This window comes from Anolis carolinensis, chromosome 2, assembly GCF_035594765.1.
Source record: "Anolis carolinensis isolate JA03-04 chromosome 2, rAnoCar3.1.pri, whole genome shotgun sequence".
Taxonomy (NCBI): Eukaryota; Metazoa; Chordata; class Lepidosauria; order Squamata; family Dactyloidae; genus Anolis; species Anolis carolinensis.
The window spans coordinates 129,093,037-129,112,241 of NC_085842.1; the positions used below are offsets into that span (position 1 = coordinate 129,093,037).

A 19,205-nucleotide genomic window follows, 5' to 3' on the forward strand; every position below is an offset into this window, starting at 1 on the left:
AATCGCCTCCGCACGGAGCCAAGCCATTCTCTGGGTTGGGATACCGAGGAGAGAGGGTGGTTCGCGCGCGTGCCGTGAAGCTGAGAGGGCAAAGTGGCTGGTTGTTGCCGGTTAGATATTGTGTTGGGGGGAAATTGGCTTGGGGCTTGGGGCAGAGTCCTTGCTGTGGATGTTGGGAATTTTTATTTTCCAAAGGAGTCTGCGTCCCTCCCTGTAACCGCTAGCTTTGGGGCTTTTGGGGTGCTTTTTCTTTTTGAGGTAGACTTTTTGCCTTTCCTTTGCAAAGTTTTCTGGAAGAAAGCAATAAAACCCATATAAGGCTTTCCAAGCCTGCAAAGGAGTGTGTGCACTGCTTCTTTCCCTGTAACCCCAGAGATTTGGGGTGCTTTTCCTTTTTGAGGTAGACTTTTTGCCTTTCCTTTGCAAAGTTTTCTGGAAGAAAGCAATAAAAACCCATATAAGGCTTTCCAAGCCTGCAAAGGAGTGTGTGCATCCCTTTTCCTTGTTGCACAAAAAAAAAAAAAAACCCGGCCACTGCTTTTTATTAGATAGGGGCAGGGTGTGTGGTGTGGGGCTCAGGTCACAAGGGAGTGGGACATGAGCTCCCATGTCTTAGGAAGCTGAAATATCACCACCTTATTTTTAGATAGGAGCGGGGGGTTTCCAGTTTCTGCAAATGACCACCATTTTCGCTGATTTCCGGCCACAGCAACAAATATACACAAATAGAAAAGAGGGACTTTCACAGTGAAGAACCCAATTGAACAGGAAGTAAGACTTTCAAAACAGGAACAGGTTTCTTAAAATATAAAAAAATAGTATATTATAAAAAGTTATAAAAATTCGCCAAAAATCATAGGAGACAGGAAACATTCTGCAATTTGTTGAGCAAAGAGTGTGGAATGTGTTCTCCCACTGTACCAAATTTCATGAGAATAGCTCAAGAAATGAGGGCGGGAGACCCCCAGAAAAGTCCCCCCCCGGTTTCCTGTTTTTTGGCGATTGCGCATGCGCGTCCGCCATTTTAGAAACATTTTAGAAACATTACGAATTTTCGTAAATATCCAAAAAATTTTGGGTGAAACATTTAGAAATAATTTCTACAACGAAGAGCCGGCACCCCCTACTTTAGAAACGAGAATTGAAACAATTTTTCCATCGATCGGACAACCCTACTGGCCACTCCCTCTCCCCTAAAACTGTAATTTTGTTTAAACAAGCAAACAAACCCTAAACTTGCCACACCTTCATGAAGGTTTTGGTGATTGAGAGCCAACATGTATATTTGCAGATATCAATCATTTTAAATGTTATGTGTGATAAATAATATTAACAATATGCTGACTAGGAGGATAGCTTGATGTAGGCTACTGGCAACGGAAGAAGCATTGGAGAGGAAAGGATACTGCCAGAATTGGGAAAGCGCAGCTGGAGGCCTCGTGCAGCCTACATTTTGAAGACACCCATGACTTCAGTCTTTAAAAAAAAAAGTGTCCTCCAATGACCCCAAGCAGGCTCTAAGGAGTATATGGGAGCAATTTTGCAATGTATTTGCCCCATAGCGATTATTTTAGTCTCTGGAGAGACTTTTTTTTCTATAGGAAGCAATTATAAACATGTTGGAATTGTCCTGTAAGCCTGTTCAGACAGTTTTGGTGGGATTATTGGGGGGGGGGGGGTATGTTCCAATATTTTTAATAAAGATTTATGACTCCTCTGAGGTCCCTTGAGGAAGTCAATGCAGCTCTCAGACCCGCAACTGCAGTCTACTCCAACTCTTCCATTGTTTTTTTTTTTTTTGGGGGGGGGGGGGGGGTTATTCCTTCTGATTTGTTCAATCTCATTCTGCAACATCAACTTTAGTTTCCTCAAGACATGATATACTGAACAATTTAAAACAAAATGCATTGATGAGATGCCATTTGCCAGTGTACTTTTCCCAGCCACAGTATGTGGTGGGGGATGTCTGATGTTATGTGTGGTGACAAAGCAACTGTGGGCTCTCCCCCTCCCCGCCTTTCCTCTACCAGATTTCAGAGATTTGGCATCTCTTCTGTTCTGCTCTAGCAAGATGATTCCATGGTGGTATGGAACAGTCCCCATGTAATTCCCAGCTCACTGTGTCTGCAGCCCCCTACACTATGATCACAAGATAGTGGAAGAGACAGTGGAAAATGGGTTTCAGAAATGGCATTTCAGTATAATGGAAGTACAGAACAGTACAATGATTGTCTTCCAAAATTAAAGCTAAATGTAACAGAGTACTGACAAATTCAGAAATTAAAATCATGAAGGCTTTCTGTTCTTGCCTCATCTTCCGTCTGCCGCAGAGCAGAGCAGAGTGCTTTCATTGGCAAAACACTGGCCCCACATCATGTTGGTCTAGGAAAGCAATGAAGGGTTAATTTGGCTTTAATGCTTTTTGATTACTAGCCATTTTTACTCTCATTTTTTCCCATTCACCTATTCAAGAAGCAGGGAGGGAGATTGAGGAAAGGGCAGTTGGAGGTTTTGTGTTGAACAAGGGAACAGCAACAGAGAGGGCATGTTTATAAGGAGGAGGGAAGTTCCCCAAAAATGAGGGAGGTTTCCTAGAGACATGGGCAGGACTGTAACAGTAGAAATAAGTTGGATTGTGTTAGCAGACATTAAATAACACCACACCACAACAGAAAGCATTGTCTGCTTTCCCCAAATATCAAAGGCGTGACTGAAGCCTCCTTCTGATATTTCCAAATGATGACAGTTATGACATTACTGAAGCAAACAAACTCATGTGTATAGGTTGTCACAGCAAATAAATGGCATGTGGCCCATAAACCAGATCAGTGATAGCTTGGCATGATACAAGATCTCCCATCGTCTATGAGAAGTATGAAATGTACACACAGGACATACAATTAGAGCCATTGTAGTGGAACAGAAAAGCAAATGTTTCTTTCCTTTTGGCTTAAAATACGTATAAGCCAAATATTTTGTGCCCAGGAATATGACAATAGTGAGTGAGCACGGAAATTGTTGGGTGTGAATTCCTGAAGAACTTTGCCTATTGCCTATTGAAAGTTAAACCCAATACTGTAAGAGAAATTTAAGAAGATGAAGAACTAGACAAACAACAGGACATCAGCTGGGAATCTGGTGCAGCCACCAGAAGGGCACATTTCTTCTGACTCCTGGAAGCACAGGATGGCTTCAAACATGGTAGAAATGCCCTCAACACACCTGGGAGGAAATCTGTGCATCTCCAAGCAAATAAATATCATTTTGGGACTCCCTTGGAGCCAAAAAAACATTTTTGGAGGGGCATATGGGCTGTATTTCATCCATCCCTGCATTAAAGGGATATGAATTCACTTACATTAAAATGTTATGGACACTTTTTCCCTTTTGAAGAAAATTATTGGTGATGGAAAGGATCTTTGTATTTATTCTTTTCCAGGTTGAGAAACAGGTTTCCTGATAGTCCAGAAACCCACTGGGAAGAATAATACACTAGCAAGAAGTTTGTGCAAATTTCTTCTGATATTTGCCATTGTGCAATATCATGTAGGAATTACCGTATTCTGGGCAAAGAAATCACCTGTTTTTTGCACTCACATAAAAAACTCTCTTTCATGTTCACATGATTTTTCTCCACAGAATAATATCTGTGTAACACTTTGGAAGGGGAGAATACTGTGGAGAAATATCCATTTTCTCTCACAGTGGGGAATAAACTACTTAAATTATTTTTTTTTCATGTGGGTCAAATCCCTTGAAGATTGCAGTGCCATCAGTCTTTCTCTAAGGATACACTTGCTGAGTTTGGCAGGGCCAGCCTGCTTTTGTTCTGACCAAATGATGTTGGACCTTCTCTTATCCCATGCACTAGTTCAATGGTTCTCAACCTGTGGCTCCCCAGATGTTTTGGCCTTCAACTCCCAAAAATCCTAACAGCTGGTAACTGGCTGGGATTTCTGGGAGCTGTAGGCTAAAATACCCGGGGACCCACAGGTCGAGAACCACTGCACTAATAGATCTTTATGGCCTGTGAATGGAAAAAAAGAGAAGGAGGCAGGTACCAGGTAAAGAGGGTCAGTGCATCCTCTTTAAATATCTCAAGGGTTCCACAGAGAGAAAGAGGCAGGTTTATTCTCTGCTACCACAAGGTCTAATTATTTCAAGTTCCAGGAGGGTAGAGTTCGACTGAATGCTAGAAGGAAGTTCTTGATGGTAGGAGCTCTTGGGCAATGGAACCAGTGAATGAGAAAGATGGTAGGGTTTCTTTCTCTAGACACTTTCTAAAAGAAGCTGGAGAGCTACCTGCTGCAGGTGCTCTAACTTCAGTTCCTGCATTGAGCAAAGGGGATATTTGGACTCCATGGCCCATGAGGGCCCTTCCAACTCAATGTTTCTGTGACTCTATGTACTGTATATATTCATGTCTAAGTCAATGTCATGTATAAGTTGAGAGTACATTTTGTGGGCCAAATTATGGATTTTGATGTGACCTATGGAGAAGTCAAGGGTTATTCAACAGAAAGAGGATATTGCCATCATAGTTTCAGGGGCCAGTCATCCTTGTTGCCACCATTTTCCCACCTAGGCATTCAAGAAAGCCAGAAGTGTAGAGAGTAGAAATGATCAGTGTTTCTTTTAGGTTCTCCCAGAATGGACTAGGCTCTCTCTTCTTGCCATCCTTTGAGATGGTTCCTTTTTGAATAAGAATTAAGGTACAGGACTCATGCTGACCTGTAGATAAATTGACCCAGGTTTTTTTGGTTGAAATTTTGACCCAAATTAGTAGACTTTATTTATACATTAATGTCTACAATGCTGAAGTCAATGACTTCAAGGCTGTGAAAGGTTTGTACGGGAGGCTCAGCAAATGTTATGTTAGAATATGGTGCCACTTACATGGTTGTAGAAACTGTTATAATTTTACTCCTGAATATATTTTTATAGTACCTTTGATAATATGTAGCTCACATCCATCTTGCACCTACCTTGTGCCAATGCAAATTGCCAACAGCCAGGAGGGTAGATGTAATGCACATGTAATGATACCTGATGGTATGGTGCTATCCATAGCTTTTAAATAAACTGGAGCCAATTTCACAATTTTCACCCAAAACTAACATAAACCATGCAAGTTCACTCTGAAGAATATCATCCCATCTACTCATTCCTGAGGCCCTCAAAAAGAACAGCTTGCAAGCAAAAAGTCTAGTTTGGTTAGGTATCATTATGAAAATGCCTTAGAAATACAACAAATAATTTTAACTGTGTATCTTGGCAGGAAGTAAGGGTTGCTTCTCCTTCTCTTTTTATCAATAATCTCTAATCCATAGGAAGAGAACATTGAACAACTCAGAAGGCTGAAAGATTTCATAATTATCAATGGAAAGCAGATGGAAACGTTTTTAAAGGGATGGGAATTTAAAATATGGCCAGACATTTCAACGCCCTGTTACCTTCAGAATAATTTATGTATAGATCTTGAAGAACTCACTTTGCATAATACAATTCAGAATGGCCCCCCATCTGGCCTGGTTACTGCTGGCTGGAGTTGGTGTTTTAATCTCCAAACTAACTTATCCAAGTTCTGCTTATATGCATGTAGACATGAGATGCTACTCAGATTTGAAATGCTAATTATCAGATTCATGATCGCCATATCAAATCAAATGGAATAAATAACCAGTGCATTAAATGAATAGATGTTTAATTGCAAGGCAGATGCACCTTTAGAAGGTAGAGAACAGGTTAGCACAATAAATCTGAAGAGATTAAAAGGTCAGAGGAAATGTAAATTGATAAATAGAAAGCTGTCTGGAGGACAATATGGCAATAATCCAAGAATGTTGGAGGCTCTGATACAATAATGCTGAACCAATCAAAATATGCAAAATACTGCTAAAATCAGTCTCTAAAATAGAACGCTAATAGCTAACATAAAGACAAAGAAAGAACCAGAAGTAACTTTGAACAATGACACCTAAGAAACATGACCTCAGTACTAGAAATAAACTAAGAAATAATGTGGGAAACATAGTACTTTAAAGCACCACCTACACAATTTTAATAGTAATCATCTAGTGCAAATTTTGGCAGATCTCACACATATCTGGACAAGAATGACCTCCTAGTTGCTAAGCAGAGAAAGATTTTTAAAAGGATTTCCATGAATATATTTAAGAAAACAGAGTGCTCAGAATGAATGACCAATCTTTTCAGTGAGTGAGAAACTGTCAGTTTGCATAGCAAGAAGCATTATAGATAGTCACCCCAAAGATCTGTCCTGGAAACTTTGTGATTAAGCCAAAGAAAGAAAGTGGTTTAGCAAAACACTTAATACAAAGTTGTTTACTTAAAAAGGTATATAGCAAACTTCACAATTACAAGAGCTCATAAAATGTGACGCAAATGCCACATTATACATTATACTTTGAGAGCAAAAAATAAATATGGGGTGGGAGGCTGGAATCCATCTTTTAGACACAATGTGGTATTTTATAATTACAATCCAATTAAATTAACACAAATGAATATTTTGTCATTGCCTGTTGTTGCTGCTGCCATTGTTGTTGTTGTGTGACTTCAAATCACTTCCACCTTATGGCAACCCTATGGTAATCCTATCAAGGTGTTTCTTGGCAACAGTCACTCAGAGGGGGCTTGCCATTGCCTTCCTCAGAGGCTGAGTGTGACATGCCAGAAATTCTGTTGTGGCCAAGCAGAATTTCCAACCCTGGTCTTCCAGAGCCCTAGACCATTGTTTCTCAACCTTGGGTTCCCAGATGCTTTTGGCCTACAACTCCCAGAAATCCCAGACAGTTTACCAGCTGTTAGGATTTCTGGGAGTTGAAGGCCAAAAACAATTGGGGACCCCAGATTGAGAACCACTGCCCTAGACAATCACACTGGCTCATCATTGCCTGTAATGGGTTCTGTCTCTTCCTGGATTCTCAGATGGGAATCTGGAGTAAATTTTAATCAGCGAGACTTACTTCTGAGTAAAAATGCTCAGAGATGTGTTGTCAGTGCATCCAAGTTTTTGAACTCTTTTGGCCAGCACTATCCACTTGCGCTATTCAATAGTTCCATTGGTGGCCTCTAAGCAAAGTCAGAGGTGGGGACCCCATTTCATACTGAGGCCAGAAACAGCCCCTTACTCCGACAGCAGACTAGGAGCGGCTTGTTCATGAACATTCTTGTGCAGAAATAGTAAATGGAGTAGTCTTATATATCAGTAGTCAAGCTAGAACATTTGTAGAAGAGATGCAACAAGAAGTGCTATAGAGCAGTTTGTGTTTATCAAAAACCCAAGAAAAGAATATCATTGAACAGTATTAGAATTGTGCCAGACCATGACAAAAATCACTAAGGACCTATTATTCATTTTTAGCATGATTTTAAAAGCAATGAAATAAACGGCCAGAAATCTTAATAGAAAATGTGAGAAAGGCAGACTATAAAATTAAGTAATAGAAATTATTGATTAAAATCTTTCATTTAATTGATCTTTATAATGGCTACTGGCTACACAACAGATTGAATGGTTGGTTGCATGTTAATGTTCTGAGATCAAAAAGATGTAACTGGACTCTAAATCCAACACTTTATGGTCATATCATCCACACAGAGGCATACAGAACCAAGATGTTCAGAGGATACACCCTTATATGTGGGGTACCTTTGAAAGACAGAAGCAAAATGATAAAGATTTTAAAGAGTAATTTAAATAGAGCACCAGAAGAAGAAATGTTTCCAGTTGTTATCAACAAAGACACAGGTAAGCATGTATCTATTCCTGTATCTACAGTAAACAATTTCAAGTACAAGAAGGTACATAATATTTCAGGGAAGGCCCATATTTCCAAAGCAACTAAACACTGTAATTGATATTGTAGGGAGAATATCTGAGCCAATAATAATGTATGAAGTGCTGGGATGGGGAAAGATGACATGTTTATCCTCTTCTAACTTTGCTCTCCCACTCAATTTGCGTCATCTGTTTCTATTTTCTTGAGACTGTATATTGTTTTGGATATTATGAACTCAGCTCCTACAGGATTCTGAGGGGCTTCAGACATAATTGAAGAAAGCCCTTTAATTCCGAGTATAGAGTGAGCTACTGCATTTCACCGGCTGTGCATCTTCTCACACTCAAGGGGGAATGTGAACCTCTCTCCCTATGGTCAGATGTTCCATCACTAAGGGCCCACCCAGACCGGGCCCAAAACATGCGTGCTCGTGTGCTTTTACTGGAGGCGACCAAACGATGCCTCCGGTAAGAGCAAACTAAGAGCAAAAACTCTGCTTTATCCCAAATTAATATAAGTACTGGATTAGACCTGAGTCTTCCTGAAATACCCAGGTCTAATCTAGCATGGGCTCCATGTGGACTGCCCCCTCGGAAGTCCTGGGATTTCTGAGGGGGCAGTCTACACAGCCCTCTCACGTTTTCCAGGTTGAATCAGCCCAGAAAACCCAGAGGGATGCAACCCCCTCCCTCGCCAGGAGAAGGGGGGCGAGGAGAGATTTTCCTGCTCATCCCGTTCTTTTCCTGGAGCGTCATTTCTACGTGCCAGGACAACTCCGGCACCAGGGTAATGGTGGCCAGCTAAGTTATTTTCTTTTTTAAAGGGGATTTGAGCAGGGGGTTAGGGTGTCTGGGTATTCTCCCAGAAGGCTCTGGGAGCACATCTAGACACCCAGAGCTGAAAGTGTGGCCAAAAGCGTGGGCTTTCTGGCCGGTGTGGGGAGAGAAGGCCACCCCGACCTGGGTTTTAAAAACTTTTTCCTTGTCTGGAACTGGCCATAGAGGGCTACCATGAGGAACTGACTTTGTGTTTGGTCTGCAATGCTTCTCTCCTAACAACAAAAGAGGCTCCCAATAGGGGAATTTCACTCTGAAGGCCATCTTGAGAAAAATAACAGATTCATAGAGAAGGATCCCGCACATCTATGCTTTTCAGCCTGCTCGAAAACATAGAAAGAGAATTTCTGGTCTTCCAGATGTTTCAGTCTGTGACTCCCACCAGCTCTAGCTGACAGGGCTTCTGGGAAGTGACTGCGGGCATTACTGTTTAAAACATCTGGTGAGCCAAACTCCCAACTTCATAGGAGAAAAAGCAAGTTACTGTAGGAAAAGCATCTTGTCAAGTTGCTCCCCCCAACCTGGCTATTCCTTGCTGAAAAGGTAGAGGCTAGTGATAGGAGAACACAAAAAACACTTATCATCTGAATGTCTCCAAAATTCTCACAGGACTGTAAATTTTTTAAAATTCAGTATACTAGTCATGCTTTTCTGGGGAGAAAATGGTTTTATTGCCTGAAATACTGCAGAGAAACAGAACTTCACCCCAATCTGATCTCACCTGAATATCTGATAGCAGCCTTCAGCAGAAATGCCTTTACTTCTAGAATTAAACCCACACAGTTTTACAGTGTCTGATATTAACTATCCATTTGAGTAGCCTGAGATGCCAAGTAGCTCAGTCCACCCACCACTGCTTACAGAAATCCCTCCACACCCACCCACCCTGCTGAGCTGTACCAACACCTCCTAGCTACTAACTGGAGGCAAGAAATGCCAGGTTCAAGTGGGAAAAGCAGGTTCTATAGATGCCTAATAGACCATGGGCTGAGTTAAAGAGTTCTGTCTTCTAAATCTCATCCTACCCTGCAGCATTTCTATTCTCTCTTTCCACTGCAGCAGCTGAAAAGACCAAAACTGCCAAATGTGCACTCTCTCAATTTCTGATCTCTGGTCAAACTTTTAATTATGCAGACTACAGTAGTATAAGGGGACTCAGCCAAGAACAACCTGCAACACTCACAGCAAGTGACAGATCATGCCTGGAAACTTCAAAATGAGTCAAAGCAGATATGAAGGACTGTCATTCCTTCCTGTATGAAGGTGGGAGGCAGGCCAGCTTTCTGAAATGAGTCTACGGCAGAGCTGGAAAGGACAGAGCCCAGGTCCTCCTGGGCCTCCACTTGCTGCTGTAACAGGAAGGAAAGCCTCTCTTTCCCTCCTTTAGCTATAATGGAATATGACTGAGGAGGCCGGGTAGAACTGACTGATGAAATTAACCAAGAAATCTGCAACAGAGGGGGCTCCAGAAGCAAAGGTAGGTGTCTGTGAATAAATGATTCAAAGTACCTTTCTCATATTAGACAGGCAAAGGTAGCAATATCAATATGAAACATTAAGCAGCAGTGGAGTTCGATGCTATTTAGAAAAAATGAACAGAAACCATTAATTAGGTACCCACTAACACCAGTGACATCAATCATAGCCAGCCGATTCCAGAGAAGGAAACAGCCTTTCATTAAGGAGAGCTTCTAAAGAAGGCCCATGACCACCTGGCCAGGTTCGAGAAAGTAGTCTCATTGCAGCCAGAGCACCAGAGGCCCTGCCTGAAGGTTTAAGGCAGGGGTCCCCAAACTAAGGCCCGGGGGCCGGATGCGGCCCTCCAAGCTCATTTACCTGGCCCCCGCCCTCAGTTTTATAATATAATATATTGTATATACATATAATATTGATAATAACATTATAATGTAATACAATATCACACTAATAATAATACCATATAATAATATTAATTATATATTCTATATTACATTCTTATAATATTACTAATAATATTACAGTATAGTGGTATAGTTCAAGATAGTAATATATAATGCTAATATTGTGCTATGCTAATAATATAATATATTGTATGTACATATAATTTGTAAGCCACTCTGAGTCCCCTTTGGGGTGAGAAGGGTGTGATACAACTGTAGTAAATAAATGCAGTAAATAAATAAATAATAAATAAATACATTTTAGACTTAGGCTCGCCCAAAGTCTGAAATGACTTGAAGGCACACAACAACAACAACCCTAATTAACTTGACTATCTCATTGGCCAGAAGCAGGACCACACTTCCCATTGAAATCCTGATAAATGTATGTTGGTTAAAATTATTTTTATTTTTAAATATTGTATTGTTCTTTCATTGTTGTTGTTGTTGTTGTTGTTTTTGCACTACAAATAAGACATGTGCAGTGTGCATTGGAATTTATTTGTATTTTTTTAATGAAAATCCAGCCCCTCAACAGTCTGAAGGATTGTGGACTGGCCCTCGGCTTAAAAAGTTTGAGGACCCCTGGTTTAAGGTGATCAGCAGCCCTTTCCTTTACCTTCATACACTCAAGGAGCTGAAGCCTGATACTCCATTGGTTTTGTGGGATTTGACTGGGTAAACAATTCTATTGCACTGAATGAACTAGTGGCCCACAATGCAGAAAGAACAGCAATATTTTAAAATGCTATCTAGTAACCTCATCCTTTAACACACATTGTTTTTTATCCACCAGTACCAAAACAATTCACACAATAGGCACATCCACCAATGAAATAGGTAGCCATCAGATTCTCTTTTTAAAAAGCTGACTGCAGACCATATGTACAGTATGTATTTTATTTACTGCATCAGTGTATTTAATGTCAGCTCAACACTACACTTACAACCTCATTCTAAAACTGTTACATAAGCAGCATTCTTGGAGGGGGAATAAAGTGCTAATGGCAGCATAAAGAACTAGTACAATGTTTCCAAACAAGACATTTGACGCAGTCCACCTTGTTGAATGAACCAGGGTCTCCCATTCAGTTCAATTGGACTTAAGCCTGGTGCATTGTGCCCAAAATTGGCTTTGTTTTCAACCCGTCCCTTGAAGTCAAGCTGCATTTTCTTTTTTGATCACTATCTATATAGATTATACTACATCTTCCACCATACTCGACCATATACAGTAGAGTCTCACTTATCCAAACTAAATGGGCTGGCAGAAGCTTGGATAAGCGAATATCTTGGATTATAAAGAGGGATTAAGGAAAAGCCTAATAAACATCAAATTAGGTTATGTTTTTACAAATTAAATACCAAAACATCATGTTATACAACAAATTTGACAGGAAAAGTAGTTCAATATGCAGTAATGCTATGTTGTAATTACTGTATTTACAAATTTAGCACCAAAATATCAGGATATATTGAAAACATTGACTACAAAAATGGTTTGGATAATCCAGAACCTTGGATAAGCGAGGCTTGGATAAGTGAGACTCTACTGTACATGCTGGCTGCGGCTGATGGGGCCTGTTGTCAAAATGTCCAGAGGGGCCCAAGATTGGGAAGGATGTATGAAACACTGGGCTCTACAGGGGAAGCATAAGAGAAAATGTGAATGGCTTACACATCCTCCTCCTTTATCTTGTACATGGGGGTAGGTGAGTGCATTTATCCCTTATAGGGAGATGGGCATCTATGCATTTATCGCACATACATCTCAGGGATGGTGTGGAGAGTATGTGCCTCTTCCCATAGGAGAAAAAATCCATCTCCTGGAAAGAGGAGATGAGAAACATGCGTCATTCACACTTCCCCCATTCACACGTCTCTCTCAAGAACATCCAAAGCATCCCCCTCCACCTGCCAATGAATACCACAGGAGAGAACTCCTCCACCTTCCTTAGAGGAGGTCAAAAGAAAATTCGACAGAGCTCTAAATTATTTTGGCCCATTGTTGCTTTTCTCCAGGCCACCTAACTCATGTTGCAAAGTGACTGGGGCATGCATTTCTGCACAATGAAAGATCATACAAATGATTGCTGAGGGGATGCAAGATCCATCCAAGCTAGCATGTCCCTAGAAATGTGGCAACCTCTGGCTTGCTGGAAAGAGGGAAGCTACCAGAAGCCTCAAGTTTGCTCTAGTTTGCTTTGGCTTCTAATGATATGAGCAGGAAGTTTATGACACATGGTGGAAACAAATATTCTTTTCTGCCCAACTGCTAGTTTCACTTACTCTTGGGGATTCACATGCGTGTTTTCTAAACATGGGTAAATTGAAAGAACCCTAAATCATAGAACATCAGGGTCAGGAAAACGTTCATACCCCTAAATGCTTTAACAACAAATCCCTCCCAGAATGGCCAAGGGGAAACAACTATGGGAGCTGTAGTCCAAAATATCTGAAGGGCCAAAGGTTCCCCACCCTGGTATATCTCATATAAAATGTGTATCAATTCGAAACACAATGTCAACTGTTAACACATAATATCAATCTTGCCTAACCACAAATATAATTGCCCTTCAGGTACTACTCAAACTCTAACACGGTGGATTTCAACCGTGGGTCCCCAGATGCTTTTGGCCTACAACTCCCAGAAAATCCAGCCAGTTTACCAACTGTTAGGATTTCTGGGAGTTGAAGGCCAAAACATCTGGGGACCTACAGGTTGAGAACCACTGCTCTTAACACATCACTCCAACATTACTAACCTTCTGTTTGTCTGCCTGTCCACCTGATTTATATGCTGACCTGTAAGAAAAGATTCTTACATTAAATCATACAACTTAAAAGCATGGTGGTTCAAACATAAAGCTTAACAACACCATGCCAATAGAATTAGCTTGAAGCCATTGGTGGAAGTTTAAGGCAAAATTGTGAGTTCTAGTTCTTTCTTTATTCATCATTAATGTACCTGGTCACCTACTTCCCTGTCAACACTCCTCCATCACTGAGGCATTTTGCCGGCATTAAAGGTAACCCTGCTTTTTCGAAATCATGTTCAATCCTGTTACTTGAAATTAGAAGGGTGGTTAACATATTGGGAGGAAAAAGCAGAATTCCAAAGCATACAGATAAACTAGAAAAATTGGACAGAAGCTAATAAAATTAAATTCTATAGAGGTAAATGCACAGGCATAGGATGCAGGATATACATGGCTCAGCAGTACTACATACAATGAGGACTTTGGAGTTATTGTGATCCCAAATTGAATCTGGTGCAGTATGATCCTGCAGCAAAGAAGGCAAATATTATTTTAGCCTGTATTAAAACAAACATAGCCCCCTTCTAAACTGCCATATAAAATCCAGATTGTCTGCTTTGAATTGGATTATATGGCAGGGTAGACTCATTTAGTCCAGTTCAAAGCAGATAATCTAGATTATCTGCTTTGATAATCTGGATTAAATGGCAGTGTAGAAGGGGCCATAGTTTCCAAGTTGAGGGAAATAATAGTTCCACTATATTCTGAACTTGCCAGATCTCATCTGGAATTAGGAGTTCAGTCCTTGGCACCTCATTTTAAGACAAGTTGGAGCAGATTCTGAGAATGGCAACAAGGATGATAAGTGGTATGGAGAACAAAATGAATGGAGAAAAGTTGAAAAAGCTTGATGAAGCAAACAAGTGCCACATTTCCACTATTTAAATGCCTCAAGGTCTGCCACAGACAGGAAGGAGCCGTTTTGCTGTTGGCCACCCAAGAGTGTAAGACCAGGTATGAAGTTACATGAGAATAGATTTCAATTGACTATTAGAAGGAACTTCCTCAAAGTAAAAATGGTTTGGCAATGGAACCATTGCCTAAAGAGGTGGTGGGCATCCTTCTGTGGATATCTCCAAAAAGAAGTCCGACAGTTACCTGTCAGGAATGCTTTAGCTGGAGATCCTGCCTTCAGCAGAGAACTAGACATAATGACCCATGAGGTCCCTTCCAACTCTATGATTCTATTATTCAAGATTAGATGAGGGCACAGATTGGCTATGCTTAGTGCTCCACCTTTCTTGCTTCCTCTCCCCCCCCCCCCCCCCCGCGCTCCAGTCACACACATCCATGCACACACATATAAACCACTCCAGAGACAATAATCAGAGAACATAAGAAGGGCCTGGGGAGATGTGTTAAGCCCCCATTTCCCCCTTTGAATGGCTTTTGAAAATCTTTCTCAAAAGGGCATTTTATGATTGATTGCTGCAGGGGTTTTTTGTAGGGTTTCAAGCGGCTTTGCTGTATCACATTTAAATATATTTAGAATGCTTTTATTGTGCATATATTTTATTTTAAATATGCCAGTTTGAGAATTCCTTTGAAAACTGAGGTTTGGAACATGCAAGTCAAATGATACACTGTCCTATATTGCAAGTAGTTCTCTATTCCCAAACCCAAGACCTAATTCTGGAGAAAGGAATTAAAGGTGGGACAGCAGACTCTCAAAATATGATGGGTGCTACCTTGCAATCTTGGATCTGCTTTCCGGAAGATGAGAATTCAGGATATTGCTTTGCACCAGAAGGTGCCAGGCAGTATACAAGTGGTCATGTTTCCCCCCACTGCAACACTGCAATGGCAGAAATGCTGCTGCTCTGAATGAGGGACCAAACATATCTCTGATGATCTCTGTTTCTGGAAAGAGAAATGGAAAGCCCCTTTTGCTTTGTGTTCCAGTTTGAAGCCCATTTACTTTGGCCCAATAATTAATGGAAATCATTTAGCAATGTACCCATTCATCTGCACAGCCCAACCACCAGCTTCTGTTGAAAATCTGTCAACAGCTAGTGATGCTGAAGGGCTATTTTGAGAAAGGGTACAGCATTGGTGGCCAAGAGACAGAACTGGACTGCTCCAAATGCCAAGTGTGATGCTTCAATGGGACCCCTTCACACACTTTTTTCCTTATAAACATATTGAGTGGGGCTAGTTCGGGCCCATAATGATGGCCCCAATATGAGGGCAAGATAGAATTCTGGGAAAGAATGGCAGAACTCTTAAGGGGCAGGGAAGCAACAAAGAGAAAGGATTTTGGGAATGCTGAGCTATCAAATGTATAGATCATAGAATCATAGATGGTGACTCCATTAATTATCGGATAACAGTCTGGTATGTAAAGACTGGGTACAAAGCCACACTGAAGGCTATGGTAGTGTGGCAAGAAAGCTGTGTGTGCTTACAGAGTTCTGGCTTGCCCCATGCCCATAGGGCTCAACGATTGCAGCCACTGTTTATTGTCTATTTGTATTGTATAAATGGCATTACAGTTCTTGACTAATTTATCCACACAATAATCTCATCCTATGAAACTGTTTGCGGTTATTCCCATTTTTCATATGCAAAACAGAGTATAAAATATGATAGCTTAATCAAGAGTAAGTCTATGACTGAACTGTCATTTTGGCATCACAAACGTATCCACAGGATCCAACTGGCTCTCATCACGAACAATCACCACATTGTATTCCATTATTCTCCCCATTGCAGATCCAACAGAAACAATGTCCGTTGACATTGGCTTGGTCCCTCAGCAAATTTTCATGATCTATAAGCAGCTGAAGTGTATGGCTGCTTTCACCATCCCTATATAACACATTTGTCTCCACCCATCCACTCAACATTTTTTCTCTCCATTCCCGACTTTTATTAGCACCAAAGATCTGCAATGCACATGCTCAGTAATCCATCTTTCTAAAGGCGAATAGCAAGCTTTACCATTTGCAATTTTTCCAAAAAGCATTTGCAAGTCTCTTTCATATGACAGGGAAGGAATCAGTAGTAGAATATGAATGACTTGTATTAACCCATGGCTTTCAAGTGAGTTGGTCTAGCTTCACACTCTTATAAACAAAATGTGAATTTCCTCCCTTAAATTGTCAACAACTGCACAAACACAGAAGTCTATTTTTCTTCAACACTAGCATTGCACAACACAATTCATTTTAGAAAGATTTCCCATACACATGCTTAACTTTCCTATTCCAGAATACAGTGTGCCACTGCAGTCCAAGCCCCACATTTTTGAAAGCTCTGCACTTGAGGATGAAGATTTCAGCACATTTCAAAACAGCAATTACTTTCACCAGGCAGGAGAAGACATCTTGTTTCCAAATCCTATTCTGAATCTCAGCAGACATTTAAACTTTTCTCATCACAAAGGAGGAATATTTCAGAATCTACATAACCCCAAAATGTAACATATCCAGACATTTGTGATTTCCTTTTATGACATAAGGTACAAACACAAATAATTATAATGGAAAGCAAAAGGGTTACATACCAAGTTGAACTGCTGGACGCAGACAGAGGGTGAACCTTGGATTTGTTTTTCTACCAGCAGATTAAAACCAACAGCTCTGAGAAGAACCCCCATCTACACATGTAAAACTCAGCAGGACAACTAAGCCCACACATTCCATACATCCATACATACACATTATTATTCCCATCATGCTGCTCGCAAATACTGTCTATGATTTCTGGACACATCAGGGCTCCCAAGTTTTCAGACTCATCTGATCTAGGATTACAGGGCCTAGGCATGTAGGGGGACACCATCTCCTTATGCCAGATATCACTCAATGTGTTTGAGAGACAGAGAAAGCTAGAGAGGTGGATAAAACATTCTTATACTGTGGGATATATTTCAAAATCAGCCTCTTCTTTCCCCTCCTCTTGATTTCTCTCTTCATTAAGAGGTGACACTCAGCTCCCAGGGCCTCCATTAGGTTGCTTTCACTTCCTCATGTGCCTCCTTCTAGATACTAGGATAAGTTGGTCATTGAGCCAGCAATGCTTGGCAAATCCTGGTTAATAAGGCCTCACTGTGCAACTAGCTAGAAATGGTGCTGGGGTGGTGTGGGGGAAGCTTTCTCTATATTTCACCTCTGGGAATGAAGCTAATTGCTTGCTGAATCTCCAGAAAGAACATGAAGCCCCTGTGTCTGGAGAAGGGGAAATGAGAGCCCAGCTAACAAAGACAGTCTCCAAAACCCTGAGCTACAGGAAATGAAAACAGATGCTATCTGTACTGCCATTGCCTCTTCCCTGCACCTCCCTCCACCCTTTGCATTGATGAAAGACAATTGGCTTGAGAGACAGGTCCTTAGCAGGTAAAGCAGAAGACTGGGGGTGGGGAGAGAAAAGCACATACAGAGCAGAAAATACTTGGGTGAGTGAGGCACTGCTAACCTCTGCATAGGGAAAGCATGGATGTAGAGAGAAGCAATAAGCATACTCAAGTGTGGTAAGACAAGCTGGAACACATGTAGTAAGGGAGGGGGGAGGGGGGCACCTCAATGAGGTATTACGCTCCATGGTTCAAAGCAGGGATGTAATCATAGAGCTGGGTAGTGCCAGGTGTTGCTGCATCCATGTGTTTGACTCATGGTTTGGTAAACCTGGTTGGAAGCAAAAGGTGTCCAGGCACAGATAAGATGGTTAGGTGGGGAGCACATGCAGGAATGAAACAGATGTGGCAAGTCAATAAACAGCACAGAGACAATCAGCTATAATGCTCAGGGTGGGGTTCACATGCAGGTGACTGGGGCATCATGAAGAGCAGATTGGGCAAGGCATGCAGGAACCAAAGTAGGGCACAGGCTTTGGCATTGCCCTTTCTCAAGTTTAAGCTGTTACTGATGTGGCCTAAGTATTGGTACCCCCCCCCCCCCCACACACACACATTCACAAACACTCACACATACTCTCCTCAAAAAGGATATGGCCATTCGGTGATCTTTTTGGCGTATTTCCTCACCACGTTGTCCTCACTGAAGAGGAAGAGGGAGCGGTTGACAGTCAGGCAGCTCTGCCGGACAGGAATGGGGTTGTAGAGGGCCATGGTGCGGGCTCGCTGGGCCATCGACTGCTTGTATATCCTTTGGGCCCCTGGGGGGCCACCTTGCCGGACGCCCCCAGCACCCCGGCCACCTCCGCCACCAGCCGCTCCTGAGCCAGCTCCCCCTGGACCTCCTGCCCCATAGCGGGCTGGCACCTCATCTCCAAACCGAGCCATCCTGCAAAGAGCAAAGGGCTGGGGGTTATGCTGCTGAGGATGCTGCCGGAGAGAAGAAGAAGAGGAAGAAGAAGAGGAAGAAGAAGAAGGAGCTCATCACATCCCATCGGCTGCTGTAGGATGCTGCGAGGGGAGCTTGCAGCAGAGGGAGGGGGCACTCAGGCTGGAGCACGGCCGGAAAAAGCAGCAGAGATCCTGGGCATGGTCACTCTCACCTCCCTTTGCAGGGTGGAAACGATGAAGAAAGCCCCCACCCTCTAAGGTGGCAAATGTGAGGGGGGAGGCACACCCCACAAGAAGAAGAAGAAGAAGAAAAAGAAAAAAGATCCCCCCCAAACAGTGGGTTGCAGTTACAGTGAGGAAAAAGATTAGTGCATCAAACTGCCCTTTAAACTAATTACAAAGAAAAAGATCCAATGCACCATCCATTAAAAATATATCATTTTTTAAGAAAAAAATAAAAAATGCATTGCCACTGGAGGGAAGAGGAGGGGGGATGACAATTAAATGGACCAAAAGCAGCACCTCCTCCTCAACAAGGGAGGAAAAAAAATGCAACTAAAGAAATTGAATGCACCAATTTC

At 41.7% G+C, this 19,205-nt stretch overlaps 1 protein-coding gene and 1 long non-coding RNA gene across 15 annotated transcripts in view; one reads left to right on the plus strand and one right to left on the minus strand.

Moving 5' to 3' along the window:
* The window catches only part of cacna1a (calcium voltage-gated channel subunit alpha1 A), a 389,802-nt gene that overhangs the window by 260,176 nt on the left and 110,421 nt on the right, over positions 1-19,205 (minus strand). For all 14 annotated transcript variants that reach the window (XR_010003865.1, XM_062973920.1, XM_062973922.1 and 11 more), the window contains exon 3: positions 18,329-18,622. Coding sequence is in view for 13 of the 14 variants with exons in the window: in XM_062973920.1 (XP_062829990.1) it covers positions 18,329-18,622 (294 nt within the window). In the remaining variant the exon portion in view is untranslated. The remainder of the gene's footprint in view (positions 1-18,328; positions 18,623-19,205) is intronic.
* The window catches only part of LOC107983270 (uncharacterized), a 37,821-nt gene that overhangs the window by 8,364 nt on the left and 10,252 nt on the right, over positions 1-19,205 (plus strand). The window contains exons 3-4 of the long non-coding RNA XR_010003870.1: positions 7,625-7,774; positions 9,701-10,118. This is a non-coding gene — a long non-coding RNA (uncharacterized LOC107983270). The remainder of the gene's footprint in view (positions 1-7,624; positions 7,775-9,700; positions 10,119-19,205) is intronic.